This window comes from Mustelus asterias, unplaced genomic scaffold (genome assembly GCF_964213995.1).
Source record: "Mustelus asterias unplaced genomic scaffold, sMusAst1.hap1.1 HAP1_SCAFFOLD_44, whole genome shotgun sequence".
NCBI lineage: Eukaryota > Metazoa > Chordata > Chondrichthyes > Carcharhiniformes > Triakidae > Mustelus > Mustelus asterias.
In genome coordinates this window covers 1119210-1132918 of record NW_027590121.1, presented here as the reverse complement: position 1 = coordinate 1132918, position 13709 = coordinate 1119210, and the positions used below count along the sequence as shown (strand labels likewise).

Here is a 13709-nt window from a genome sequence, read left to right as displayed (position 1 = left end):
ACCTCCTTCTTTGTCTCTGTTGTTTGTACCTACATTGACGATGACAACTGGAAACTCCCCCTCTCCAATGCAAGTTCCTCTCCAGCCCTGATCAGATGTCCTGAACACTGGCCCCAGACAGGCACCACAGCTGCCTTGATTCACATTCTTTGCTGCAGAGAATGTGCCAATCCCTCTGACTATACTGTCCCCATTATCACTGCATTCCTTTTTGCTCCCCTCACTAGAATGGCTTCCTGTACCACAGTGCCATGGGTAATTGGTTCATCCATCCTGCAGCTCCCATTCATCCAAACAAGCTGAAAATACCTCAAACTGGCTGGACAATGGTAAAGGCTAAGGATCCTGTCTGTGAGTTCCCTTATCTGTCTCACTCAATCACTCTCCTGTTGCTGACCCTGTGCCAAGAGGTGTGACTGCTCCCTGATACAAAGAATCCAGGTAACTTTCCCCCTCCCTGATGCATTGCAGTGTCTGTAGTTCAGCCTCCAGCTCATAAACTCTGAACCACAGCTGCTCGAACTTCACTTACTGCAGACATGTTTGCCCTGGATCAAACTGACAGCCAGGAGCTCCCACACGCTGCAGCTGTGACACATATTAAATGTGTGCGAATAAACTATTTAATTATTTTATCCAATTACATATTTTGTTTTTGTTTTAAGTATTTTAGTTTTTAAGTATTTTATTAACCTTACCACCAATTGCTGTACTGTTTTAACCCTTAAGCACAGAATTAACCTTAGTCACTTAGCAGATACTCACCAAAAATCTAGCTTCTTCCTCTGTAGAAGAGTAAGATCACTTCCTAAAGGCTGAGAAAGTTAGAAAGCAAAAGGGCACCTCTTTCCCTCCCTTCCCGAACTCCCTTAATTACCCAACTCCCAGAACTCTATTCTAAGCTGCACTCAAGTGATGCCGGTTCAGAGCTGTTTCTGAGCTGCAGATTCAGTACAATACTCACTTGCAGACATGGACATCAAGGCCTGTATGGGTCTCCAGGCCATCATGGACACATCATGATAGGGAGGATGGAGCTGGTGTTGCCAGCCATGTACATGATGAACAGATTCATGGGCAGCTGTTTCAATGGGCCCAAGACGATGTCTCAGCAGCGCTGAAACAGAAAGCGAGCAGGGTATCAGTAAAGGGGGCCGGTTAGGGGAGGCCATATACTGATCTTATACCCAGGCCTGGAAGTTAGGATGGTGATTAACACAATTAGTCCCTTTATCACACAGGCTGCTGTGGTTCACCAAGGTACTTCACCACCATGGACTAACCAGACGTTGTCAGCCACACACGAAAGACACATTCAAATCCAACTTACTTTCTCGACCAGGATCCGGTCTGTTTCTTGGACGCGGATGTCTGGTAGCTGTTTGTCCGAATATGCGACTGGGTACATGGAGTCTCTCTGGCTATACTGTTGATCACGGCTCCTGTGAGAAACAGAAAACACAAATTGGTCACCCTTTCAAGACCTTGTTTAAAGAGGGAGTCTCTCTGTTGAGGACCCCAACATGGTGGCAATAGTGCCAGCATGAACTAAAGCTTGGGCAAACCTCGGACACACACTGCCGTTGTGTCCATTGAACTGCCACGGGAATGGAGGATGGCAGAAGTGGATTTAGTGTGAATTGATAATCAGGGTGCCAATCCATTTACTCTCCATTAAGGATCAACAGCGACAAATCACCAGATGTACCAAATTGTGTCTTGAAAACAAACACTGCGGGATATTGAGAGAGATCCAGTTCAGCACCGGGTCCTGGAAACGAGCAATCGTTCCCCCAACCACCACCGCAGTTGGCACCTGATCAGGTGGAGGGGCTGAAACCAAAAGGGCATCTCAGGGTCATGACCTGGGGAAAAGATGCCAAGTGGGGTCTGAGTGGTTTCTGGGGGATTTGAGGGGCTGCTTTGTGCTGAGGAGCTCGGTGAGGGGTAAAAGAGGCGTGAAAAACCCGGGGTTGGGAAGTTTTGGGTTGGTGCCACATCCCCGGGTCGGTGTGCGGTGGCCTCCCCTCGGGAGAGACGGGCTGACCCGGCTTGCCGCCTGCTCGAGTCCCCGGGTGGCCAACGCAGCTGCTGCTGCCGCTCAGGCTGAGAGCGAGGGTTCACTTGTGCCAGCGCGCGCGGTTGACAAGCCCCGCCCCTGCAGCCATGACAACGTCGGCGACCGTTAACCGTCCCCCCTTTTCAAATCTGATTCCGATCCGAGGAAGAACCCGCGCGCTTCCGTCAACAAACCACTCCCGCTGCAATGCGCATGTGCGGTCCCAACCTCCTCAGCTCTGTTTACACCGCCCATTGCCCCGCCCCCACAACTCCGCCATGTTTATTAGGGGCACATCGGCTCCGACTCGATCCACTCTCCGGCCAAATGGAGCGCCTCTGACCCGCACAAAGATGGACACCACTCAATATCAGAGATTTATAATATTGCTTCCTTAATTCCCTCACGAAAATGTCTTACACCGTATAAAACATCAATAAAAGCTAAAGGACCAGATTATCCTTCTCATTCTGCAACCAAAACCAATCCAATGTTACTGGGTTTCTCCACAGATACTGCCAGACCTGCTGATGTTATCCATCATTTTCTGTGTTTATTTCACATTTCTGCAGTATTTTACATTCTGCCTCGAAGGGCTGATCCTTCCAACCAAGTTACAACGGACAGAACAATATAACATTGTGGCTTCCTCCAAGTATGAGAACTGAAGGGTGGACAATTTGCATATATTAGTAAAAGTAAAGTTTATATTAGTCACAAGTCAGCTTTCATTAACACAGCAATGAAGTTACTGTGAAAATCCCCCAGTACTCACAGTCTGGCACCTGTTCGGGTGCACTGAGAGAGAATTTAGCATGGTAAGGAATATGAATGAGCTGTGCTCGAAAAACTCTAATTAATGGTCACTGAATCTCCCTCAAACTGTGTCATTGTAACTGGCTCCTGTGAGACACGGACACTAAAACTGATTTATTTTACATATTCTGATATATCCTGACCATTGATTAACTGTAAATAGCTCCTGAACCTTGGGGAGGAAAGTGTGCAGGTGACTTTCTCCCTCTCTGATGCCCCACAATTTCAGCAGCTCAGACTCCAGCTCAATAACCCTGAGCACAGATTCCGCCAGCTGCAGACACTCGCCACAGATATGATTGTCCAGGTTTGCACAAACTCTCACATGCTGCAGTTCTGGCACACCACCTGCCCTGTGAAGAGCATCAAACTCCTGTCCAGTTACAGGAGAAATAAAAAAATGATTAACAACAGCATTCAACCCCTGCAGTTACACATGAACTCGCTGGTGTCTCAGCAGGTTGGATGGCCGATTGAATCCCTTCCCACACTCTGAGCAGGTGAACGGCCTCTCCCCACTATGAGTGTGTTGGTGTGTCTGGAGATTGGATGATTGAGTGAACTGCTTCCCACACACACAGCACCTGAACATTCTTTCCCCAGTGTGAACTCGTTGGTGTTGAATAAGGTGAGATGATTGTCTGAATCTCTTTTCACAGTGAGGACAGCTGAATGGTCGCTTGTCAGTGTGAACAAGCTGGTGTTTCATTAGATCTGGAGAGGTTTTAAAGCAATCCCCACAGTAAAAGCATTTATGAGGTCTCTTGTCACTGTGAACTCTCTGGTGTGACCCGAGGCTGGATGACTTTGTGAATCCCTTCCCACATGTGGAGCAGATGAACGGTCTCTCTCCAGTGTGAGCGCGTCGATGGGTTTCCAGCTGGGATGGGTAACTGAATCCCTTCCCACAGTCCCCACATTTCCATGGTTTATCCATGGTGCCGGTATCCTTGTGTCTCTCCAGATTGGATGATCAGTTGAAGCCTCGTCCAAACATGGAATACATGTATGGTTTCTCCCCGCTGGAAATGGTGTGATTTGTTTTCAGGCTGTGTAACTGGTTAAAGCTCTTTCCACAGTCAGTTCACTGGAACACTCTCATTCGGGTGTGTGTGTGTCTCGGTGCTTTTCCAGTCAAACCGATGCTTGAACTCTTTCCCCACAGGCAGAACAGAGAAACATTTCTCCTTCCACAGTGAAAGGTCGATGATATTTAGCTCTTGATTAATTCAGTGACTCTGACTGATCGCAAAGAAATGTTTTTCTGTCTTCAGATCATCTCCTACTAACCCCCTGTAAAAAGAATTGATGGTGTCAGTATCACTCAGTCCAGGATAGAAATTCAGAACAGAAATATCTAGTTTCTGTGCAACATTCCCACCCTCTGTTCTTCCAAATATGTGATCCAATCAAACTAAAATAAGCTAAAATCAGCAACAAAGTCCTCACAAAAGGAAAGGGAATGTTCTTAACTAAACCAGAATGTTTTTTACGAACAAATGAACAAAGAGCTGAAGTGGGCCATTCAGCCCCTCCACCATTTATTAAGACTGTGGCTGATTTGATGGTAACCTCAAATCTGCATCATGCTTACCTCTGATAATCTATCACCCCCTTGCTTACCAAGAATCTATCCACCTCTGCCTTAAAAATATTCAAAGGTTCTGCTTCCACTACTTTTTCAGAAAGACAGTTTCAGACTCGCAACCCTCTGAGTGAAAGAATTTCTCCTGACCTCTGGTTTAAACAGGCGACTCCTTATTTTTAAACAGTGACCCCTCGTTCTAAGTTCTCTCACAGGAGGAAACAGCCTCTTTACAATCACCTTGTCAAGACACCTCAGGATCTTATAATGGTTTAGTCAAGTCTTCTCTTGGTATTCTTAACTCCAGTGGATACAAGCCAAGTCTGTTCAAACTTTCCTTTCAAGACAATACACCCATTGCTGCTATTAGTCTGTTAAACCTTCTCTGAACTGCTTCCAACATATTGACATCCTTCCTTTAATAAGGTAACCAATACTGTACACAATATTCTAAATGTGGTCTCACCAATGCCCTGCACAACTGAAGCACAACCTGGTTACTTTTGCAATCAACTCCCTCACAATAAATGGTAACATGCTATTAGCTTTCCTAATTACTTGCCCTGCCTGTATAAGGGCCTTCTGTGATTCATGCACTGCGACACAAAGGTCTCTCTGCACCTCAGAACTCTGCAATCTCTCACCATTTAGATAAGTTTATCTTTTATTCTTTCTGCCAAAGTGGACATTTTACAGTCGCCCAATTCTACTCCATTTACCAGTTTTTTGCCCACTCACTTATCCTATGTGTATATTTTTGTAGTCTCCTTATGTCATATTTACGACTTATTTTCCTGCTTATAGTAGATTGGCCATGCTTAGTGTCCAAAGATATGTAGGTTAGGTAGACTAACCATGATGAAAAGTGTGGCATTATAGGGATAGGGCTGGTGGTGGGCCTGGGTAAGGTGCTCTTTTGGAGAGTCAGGGCAGACCTTATGGGCCAAATGGCCTCCTTCTCCACTGTACGGATTCAATGCTTCTATGGTTTATCTTGTGTGATCATCAAATTTGGCAATCATTGCTGCAATCCCTTCATCAAAGTCATTTCTATATATTGTAAACAGTTCAGTTCCCAGCAGTGATTCCTGTGGCACACCACTTGCCAAAAGGGCCACCTAGATTTCCCTCAGTGTACCTGAACAGGCGCCAGTGTGTGACAGTAACTTCATTGCCATGTTAATTTACCCTACTTGCGGCACTAATAAATAAACTTTAAACGTTAATGATCCACAAACTCCTCTGGGCAGCACAGTGGTTAGCAACGTTGCCTCACAGCGCCAGGGACCCCGGGTGCTTTCCCAGCTTGGGTCACTGTCTGTGTGGAGTTTGCACGTTCTCCCCGTGTCTGCGTGGGTTTCCTCCGGGTGCTTCTGTTTCCTCCCACAATCCGAAAGATGTGCTGGTTAGGTGTATTGGCCGTGCTAAATTCTCCCTCAATGTACCCGAACAAGCGCCGGAGTGTGGCGACTAGGGGATTTTCACAGTAACTTCATTGCAGTGTTAATGTAAGCCTACTTGCGACACTAATAAATAAATTGGTTCCTGTGACTCTGCGGGAACTCGGACCTCATTGGAAACAGACACTGAAGCCCCGCCCTCTATTGCGTCACCAAGGGGGGCACGCATGCGCGCCATTCCCCGTTGGAACAAGATGGCGGCCGTTAACTACGGCTTTGTCCCGGGAAACAGACACGGAGCTGCAGACACGGGACCTTCAGGTCAGTATTTGGGGTTTGAGGCTTTCACCACGTGTTTCGAAACATTCCCCGTTCCACGGCTGGCACTATCACTCCCTCTGGGTCACCATATTCTTACCCGTTTGGAGATACGACGAACAACGAACACTCCGTGGCCATTGCTGCGCATGCTCCGAATACAGAGCGCTATTGCGTTTGCGCACTGCCCTGGATAGGGGACATCCACCGCCGCGGAGAACTCTGGGTAAAGTACCCACCATCTACTGTCCAAATTCGTTTTTCTGCTATGATGTGGGGATTAGGGCGGCGAGGCAAATAAATGAAGTTAGGAACCAAATAATATGTAAATCCAAGTGCACAGATCCTCCATAGAAAGAAGGAAAGTGCGAATTGGTGGAGAATCAAGAGTTCACAAAGCAGTGGCAAGAACTGCAGAAACCAACCCCTGCAATCACATAGGAACTGACCAAGTGAATCCTATCAGTGAGTAATTGTATGACCTCGTGTATGACTTAGATAATATATTTTAGTCATGTTAGCACACTAATAAAACTGAATTACTGGAAACAGGCTGCAGCTCTTTTCATTTTCATTTATTACAGAATGCAGGTGTCACTGGCATTTATTATCATTGCTGAATACTTTTGAGAAGGTGATGACAATCTGTCTTCCCTAACCACAGCAGCCCATGGAGGTTTCGGATGGTTTCTGGGTCCCCAGAATATTAGCCTGGGCCTTTGGATTACTAGTCCTGTGATATTACCACTGTGTCACCATCTTCCATCACAAAAAATACCCATTTTAGCATTTCCTGCTATTGAGGCAATTTTGTATCCAAAATGTAACTTGCTCGTGGATCTCTTGAGATTTGATGTTTCTGCCCAGTCTGCCATGTGGGAACACTGTAGATGGGGATAGAATGTTTCCTTGTGTGGGAGAATGGGTGGCACAGTGGTTAGCACTGCTGCCTGACAGCGTCGGAGACCTGGGTTCAATTCCCAGCTTGGGGCACTGCCTGTTCGGAGTCTGCACATTCTCCATGGGTTTCCTCCCACAGTCCAAAAGACGTGCTGGTTAGGTGCATTGGCCATGCTAACTTCTCCCTCAGTGTATCCGAACCGTCGTTGAAGTGTGGCGACGCAGGGATTTTCGCAGTAACTTAATTGCAGTGTTAATGTAAGCCTACTTGTGACACTAATAAATAAATAAGTAGAATCATCCAAAATGAGGGGCCAGAAATGTAAGTTAGTCACTGACAAATCCAATAGGGGAAATAAGGAGAAATGTGTTGATCAGAGCAGCTACAATGTGGAACTCGCTACTACAGGAAATAGTTGTGGCAAAAAACCTTTCAAAATGAAACAAAATGAGTGGATAAGAGGGAAAAGAATAGAATGAGAAAGTGAAAGACTGAGCTGAGGGAGGTGGAATGGAAGGAGATGCTTGTGGAGTACCAACACCAGCAGAGACTGACTGGGCCAAATGGCCAGTTTCTGTTATGTATATTCTGTGTAATTCTATGTAAACTGTTTCCACAGGATGTTCGAAGAGGAGGATTTACAGATAGGAAAAAAAATAATTTTTAAGATCTTCAGAGTGACACAATTCATCAGGACCTGAATATCATCGGCTGTTCAATGTGGAAGGAAAAATGCTTTTCTGTTCAAACATCAGTGTGACTGGAAAAGCACCGAGACACACACACACCCGAGTGAGAGTGTTCCAGTGAGCTGACTGTGGAAAGAGCTTAAACCAGTTACACAGCCTGAAAAAAACATCACACCATTCGCAGCGAGGAGAAACTGTACACGTGTTCTATGTGTGGTTGAGGCTTCAACTGATCATCCAACCTGGAGAGAGACAATGACACTGGCACCATGGAGAAACCATGGAAATGTGGGGACTGTGGGAAGGGATTCAAATACCAATCTCGGCTGGAATATCATCGACACACTCACACTGGGGAGAGACCGTTCCTCTGCTCCATGTGCGGGAAGGGATTCACTCGGTCATCCGACCTTCTGAGACACCAAACCACTCACAATGAGGAAAGACCATTCACCTGCTCCACGTGTGAGAAGGCATTCATTCAATCATCCGATCTCAGGATACACCAGCGAGTTCACACTGGAGAGAGGCCATTCACCTGCTCTGACTGTGGGAAGAGATTCAGTCAGTCAGCCCACCTGCTGGCACACCAGCGAGTTCACACGGGGGAAAAGCCGTTCACCTGCTCTGAGTGTGGGAAAGCATTCATCCATTCATCCCACCTGGTGAGACACCAGCGAGTTCACACTGGGGAGAAGTTGTTTAACTGCTCCATGTGTGGGAAGGGATTCACTCAGTCACCCCACCTGGTGAGACACCAGCGGCTTCACAAATGACTGCAGGGATTAGATTCTGCTGTTAATCACATCCAGAACTGAACCATGTTCATCCTGACAGTTAGCGTTTCCTTCTGCTGAAAATAATTTAACTGAAGTTTTATATTCTGGTTATATGTCCAATAAACCAGCTTTGTTTTGAACCTATTGTTTTAGATTTTTATCTTTCCCACCTGAGTGTTTAACATCACCTGTCTGGGGCACAAAAAGGACAATCTGGGGGAGGATTGTACGGCAGGAACAGAACTTCAGGCTGGACACAGTCCAGGAACACGGTGACCATCCACATTTTGTCCCTGTTGAATAAAATCAAACACAGCGTTTATTCTCCATCCAGTTATCTGACCTTTTCTATTTGTACAGCTTACACTGATCTCCCTCGTAACAGATATTGTGCTTCCTTCCCTCATTTCCAATTAGTTATTATAAAATCTGTTTCTTCCAATCTATCTGGAACATCAGGTGGACCTTCCCAAGTGGAATTGAGACAGAGGTGAGATCAGCCATGATCAGATTGAATGGCGGAGCAGGCTTGAGGGGCTGAATCGCCGACTCCTGCTCCTAATTCTTACCTTTTTCAGTTAACGATCATCACTGTCCCTGTGAGGGAATGTTGTGAATTTCTATCCTGGACTCGCTGTGATGGATTTTGGAAACTCCTTTCAAATGGACTTAGAGGGGCAGGATTTACACATCGTAAACCTAAACTAAGAAAAATATTTGTCTTTGATCAATCTTTAACTTTGGACATTTTTTTCACAGGACTTCAGAAGCTCAGTGGTGGAAGGCAAAAAACTCAAACAAAACATCGCAGCAGCATCTGACGCTATTGTCTAAATAATTGTAATCTGAATATTAATGTAATTTGAACATGGAAGGGGAAAGCATGGTTAACAGTGGGGAGAAACCGTACATGTGTTCTGTGAGTGGACAAGGATCCAGCCAGTCACCTGGCCTGTCAAGACACCAGCACAGTCAAGCTGGGGGAAACCATGGAAATGTGGGGATTGTGGGAAGGGATTCATTTGTTCATTCCCCCGCCCATGCTGAAACAGAAGTGGACCCACACTGGGGAGAGGCCTTCTTCCTGCCATAAGTGTGTGAAGGGATTTACTGCCTCATCCATCTTGTTGACACACCAGTGTGTTCACACAGGGGAGAGGCCATTCACATGCCCTGAGTGTGGGAAGGAATTCACTAGTTCATCTATCCTGCTGAATCACCAGCAAGTTCACACTGGGGAGAGAGCTTTTACCTGCTCTGAGTGTGGAAAAGGATTCACTGATTCATCCAATCTGCTGAAGCACCAGCAAATTCGTAATGGGGAGAGGCTGTTTATCTGTTCTGAGTGTGGGAAGGGATTCACTCAGTCATCTATCCTGCTGAAACACCCAGCGAGGTTCACACTGGGGAGAGACTGTTAACCTGCTCTGTGTGTGGGAAGGAATTTACTCCGTTATCTCAGCTGCTGAAACACCAGCAAGTTCATGAGTGACTGGATTTGCTGTTAATCACACGCAGGACTGAACCGTTCTCATTGGCACCTGTTTCTGCTGATGTTAATCAGCCCCAGCCCAGTTGTAGAGCTTATATTGTGGGTTAAAAGTCAAATAAACCGGCGATGTGTGAAATACGGTTTGATGAATGTTTATAATTTCTCTAACACAGGTTAGTTCCTTTTGAAGGGCTCCCCTCCTCCACTGTCTCCTCCATCGTCACCTCAACAGCAAGTATGAGGACTCATGGAGCTTCTTTGTCACTGAGTCAGGGATTCTGCTGTAATTGCTGCTGTTAATCACAGCCGGGACTGAACCATGTTAATTCTGACAGTTGGAATTTGTTCCTGCTGATATTAACAATCCCAAGAACTGGAATGGAGACTGTCAAGTAACTGAGCTTTGTTTAAACCTATTGTATATTTTTGTCTTTCCCACCTGAGTGTTTAACAACACAAGGCTGGAGTTCAGAAAGGATAATCTGGGGGAGGATCATATGGCAGGAAGAGAACTTCAACCTGGACACAGTCCTTCAGGGTCACACTGAGAGGGACAAACAACACTTTGGTCTGTCTTTCAAACCATAAGACATCGGAGCAGAATTAGGCCACTCGGCCCATCGAGTCTGCTCCGCCATTCAATCATGGCTGATACTTTTCTAATCCCCATTCTCCTGCTTTTTCCCCATAACCCCTGATCCCCTTGTTAATCAAGGATCTATTTATCTCTGTCTTAAAGATACTCAATAACCTGGCCTCCACAGCCTTCTGTGGCAAAGAGTTCCACAGATTCACCACTCTCTGGCTGAAGAAATGAGTGGCGTTTGCTACCAAATAAACCTGTTGGACTTTAACCTGGTGTTGTTAAACTTCTTACTGTGTTTACCTGAGTCCAACGCCGGCATCGCCACCTGAAGAAAGAGGGGCATGGACAGGATGCAGAGGGAGAGCTGTTCCCTTAGTTGAATAGTCAGTTACCAGGGGACACAAGATAAAAGCACAGTCAAGCTGGGGGGAAACCATGGAAATGTGGGGACTGTGGGATGGAATTCATTTGTTTATCCCTCCCCCGCTGAAGCACAAGTGGGCCCACTCCCCACTTTATCTTTATCTCATCTCTCTTCACTGACAGCAAAGTCCCCTGTGGGTTAATCCTGAGGTGCGTGAGAGATGTGTCCCAGCCGCTCTCTTCCATGACTCTGAGCTCCTGGACACGGAACAGAAACTCCTTTACAATGTGTTTTAGAGTCAGGAAGAACTACAGTGAAGAGTGGAAACGGGCTGTCAAATCAGAGATTGGTGTAAAACTGGGATCTGTTCCTGACTGAGTAAAATGGCAGGTTTAAGTTTCAAAATGTTAGTGTAACATTTGTGAATCTACCAATGTAAGATAATGGTAACAGAATCACAGATTACTACAGTGCAGAAGAGGCGCTTTGGCCCATCGAGTCTGCACTGATGCATGAAAGGCCTTGACCTGCCCACCTAATCCCACTTGCCAGCACTTGGCCCATGTTATGGCCAGGTACTCATGCAGGTACTTTTTGAAGGATGTGAGGCATCCCGCCTCCACCACCCTCTCAGGCAGTGCATTCCAGACTGTCACCACCCACTGGGTAAAGTTTTTCCTCAAATCCCCCTTAAACCTCCAACCCCCCACTTTTATCTTGTGTCCATTCGTAACTGACTGTTCAACTAAGGGGAACAGCTGCTCCCTCTGCACCCTGTCCATGCCCCTCATAATCTTGGACACATCAAGTTACATTTCTATATGGAACCTTTAACCATTTCTCCCCTTCCATTGACTTCAATGTGGTGGAAGCTGACTGTTAGAATGTCAACATGTAAAATATATTTACAAATGATTGCACAGTTTCTTACATTTGGGATCTTTCTCTGTTTTGTGCACTTGAGGTGTTAGATAACAGACTTTCTCGTGACTCTCCAGCAGGAATATTAGTTTTAAAGTTCTTTTTTATTAGTGTCACAAGTAGGCTTACATTAACACTGCAATGAAGTTACAGTGAAAATTCCCCAGTCGCCACACTCCGGCACCTATTCGGGTACACTGAAGGAGAATTTAGCATAGTCAATGCACCAAACCAGCACAAGAAAACCAGAGCATCCAGAGAAAACCCGCACAGGGAGAATGTGCAGACTCTACATCGATAGTGACCCAAGCCAAGAATTGAACCCATGTCCCTGGTGCTGTGAGGCAGCAGTGCTAACTACTGTGCCACCGTGCCGTCCAAAATCAGTTGTGAAACACAAATAATCTGATTTTAAGGCTTCCTGGTGCAATAAACTGATCATGCTCTTCCCAGCTAACACCATTTCACACCCGCATCTGTTAGATTTTAATGTGATTGTCCAACGTAGAAACCTTGCATCTTTTAGCCACTTTGAATTCATACACCCCCTTCTCCCTCCACCCCCTTCTCCCTCCCCCCCCCCCCCCCCCCCCCCACCCAAAGAGATTGTCTTTGAAATCAGTCGTTCCTGAATAATATAAAATTGTGTATAAAATTATGAAGGGCATAGAGTGAACAGTGGGAAGCTTTTTCCCAGGTCAGAGGTGACGAACACAAGGGGGCACAGGTTCGGCAAGGTTCAACACAGATGTCAGGGGGACGTATTTTACACAGAGGGTGGTGGGGGCCTGGAATGCACTGCCAAGCAAGGTGATTGAGGCAGACACACTGGGATTGTTTAAGACTTATCTAGATAACCACATGAACAGACTGGGAATAGAGGAATACAAAAGAATGGTCTAGTGGGCACATGAGCGGCGCAGGCTTGGAGAGCCGAAGGGCCTGTTCCTGTGCTGTATTGTTCTTTGTTCTTTGATGACAGTATTAAGCTTCTCTCTAACTTGTCCTAAACCTCCTGTCAGTTCATTAATTGAAACCAGGGACTCTCTCCCTTGTTTTAACCTGTCTGCACGGTTATTCCTTTAATTTAGCTCTTGAATTGTTTGTGAATTGTTTGATGTTCCCACATCTCAGTGACAAATGTTGAGCTGTTTGCTCCACGCTGTAAGAAGTCTCACAACCCCAGGTTAAAGTCCAACAGGTTTATTTGGTCGCACAAGCCACTAGCTTTTGGAGCGCTGCTCCTTCATCAGGTAAGTGGGAGTTCTGTTCACAAACAGGGCATATAAAGACACAAATTCAATTTCCAAAATTTACAAGATGGAGACAATACACATCTCTTTAACCTGTGCTTGACCCCCTCTCCACTCACATTGTCTGTACCTTTAAGACTTGATTACCTGTAAAGACTCGCATTCCAACCATTATTTTGTAAATTGAGTTTCTGTCTTTATATGCCCTGTTTGTGAACAGAACTCCCACTTACCTGATGAAGGAGCAGCGCTCCGAAAGCTTGTGGCTTTTGCTACCAAATAAACCTGTTGGACTTTAACCTGGTGTTGTGAGACTTAAGAACATAAGAAATAGGAGCAGGAGTAGGCCATCTAGCCCCTCGTGCCTGCCCCGCCATTCAATAAGACCGTGGCTGATCTGAAGTGGATCAGTTCCACTTACCCGCCTGATCCCTATAACCTCTAATTCCCTTACCGATCAGGAATCCATCTATCCGTGATTTAAACATATTCAACGAGATAGCCTCCACCACTTCAGTGGGCAGAGAATTCCAGAGATTCACCACC

The 13709-nt window shown here is 46.0% G+C and overlaps 3 protein-coding genes across 3 annotated transcripts in view; 2 read left to right on the top strand and 1 right to left on the bottom strand.

The window, feature by feature from the left end:
- The window catches only part of LOC144483037 (uncharacterized), a 116663-nt gene extending 115569 nt beyond the window's left edge, over positions 1-1094 (bottom strand). The window contains exon 1 of the mRNA XM_078201877.1: positions 965-1094. The gene's annotated coding sequence lies outside the window, so the exon portion shown is untranslated. The remainder of the gene's footprint in view (positions 1-964) is intronic.
- The window catches only part of LOC144482985 (uncharacterized), a 47134-nt gene extending 38447 nt beyond the window's left edge, over positions 1-8687 (top strand). Inside the window, exon 4 of the mRNA XM_078201812.1 lies at positions 8214-8687. Coding sequence (XP_078057938.1) covers positions 8214-8544 — 331 coding nt within the window. The 3' untranslated portion in view covers positions 8545-8687. The remainder of the gene's footprint in view (positions 1-8213) is intronic.
- LOC144483022 (uncharacterized) overlaps positions 1-13709 on the top strand; it is a 1062789-nt gene that overhangs the window by 640955 nt on the left and 408125 nt on the right. The window lies entirely within an intron of this gene.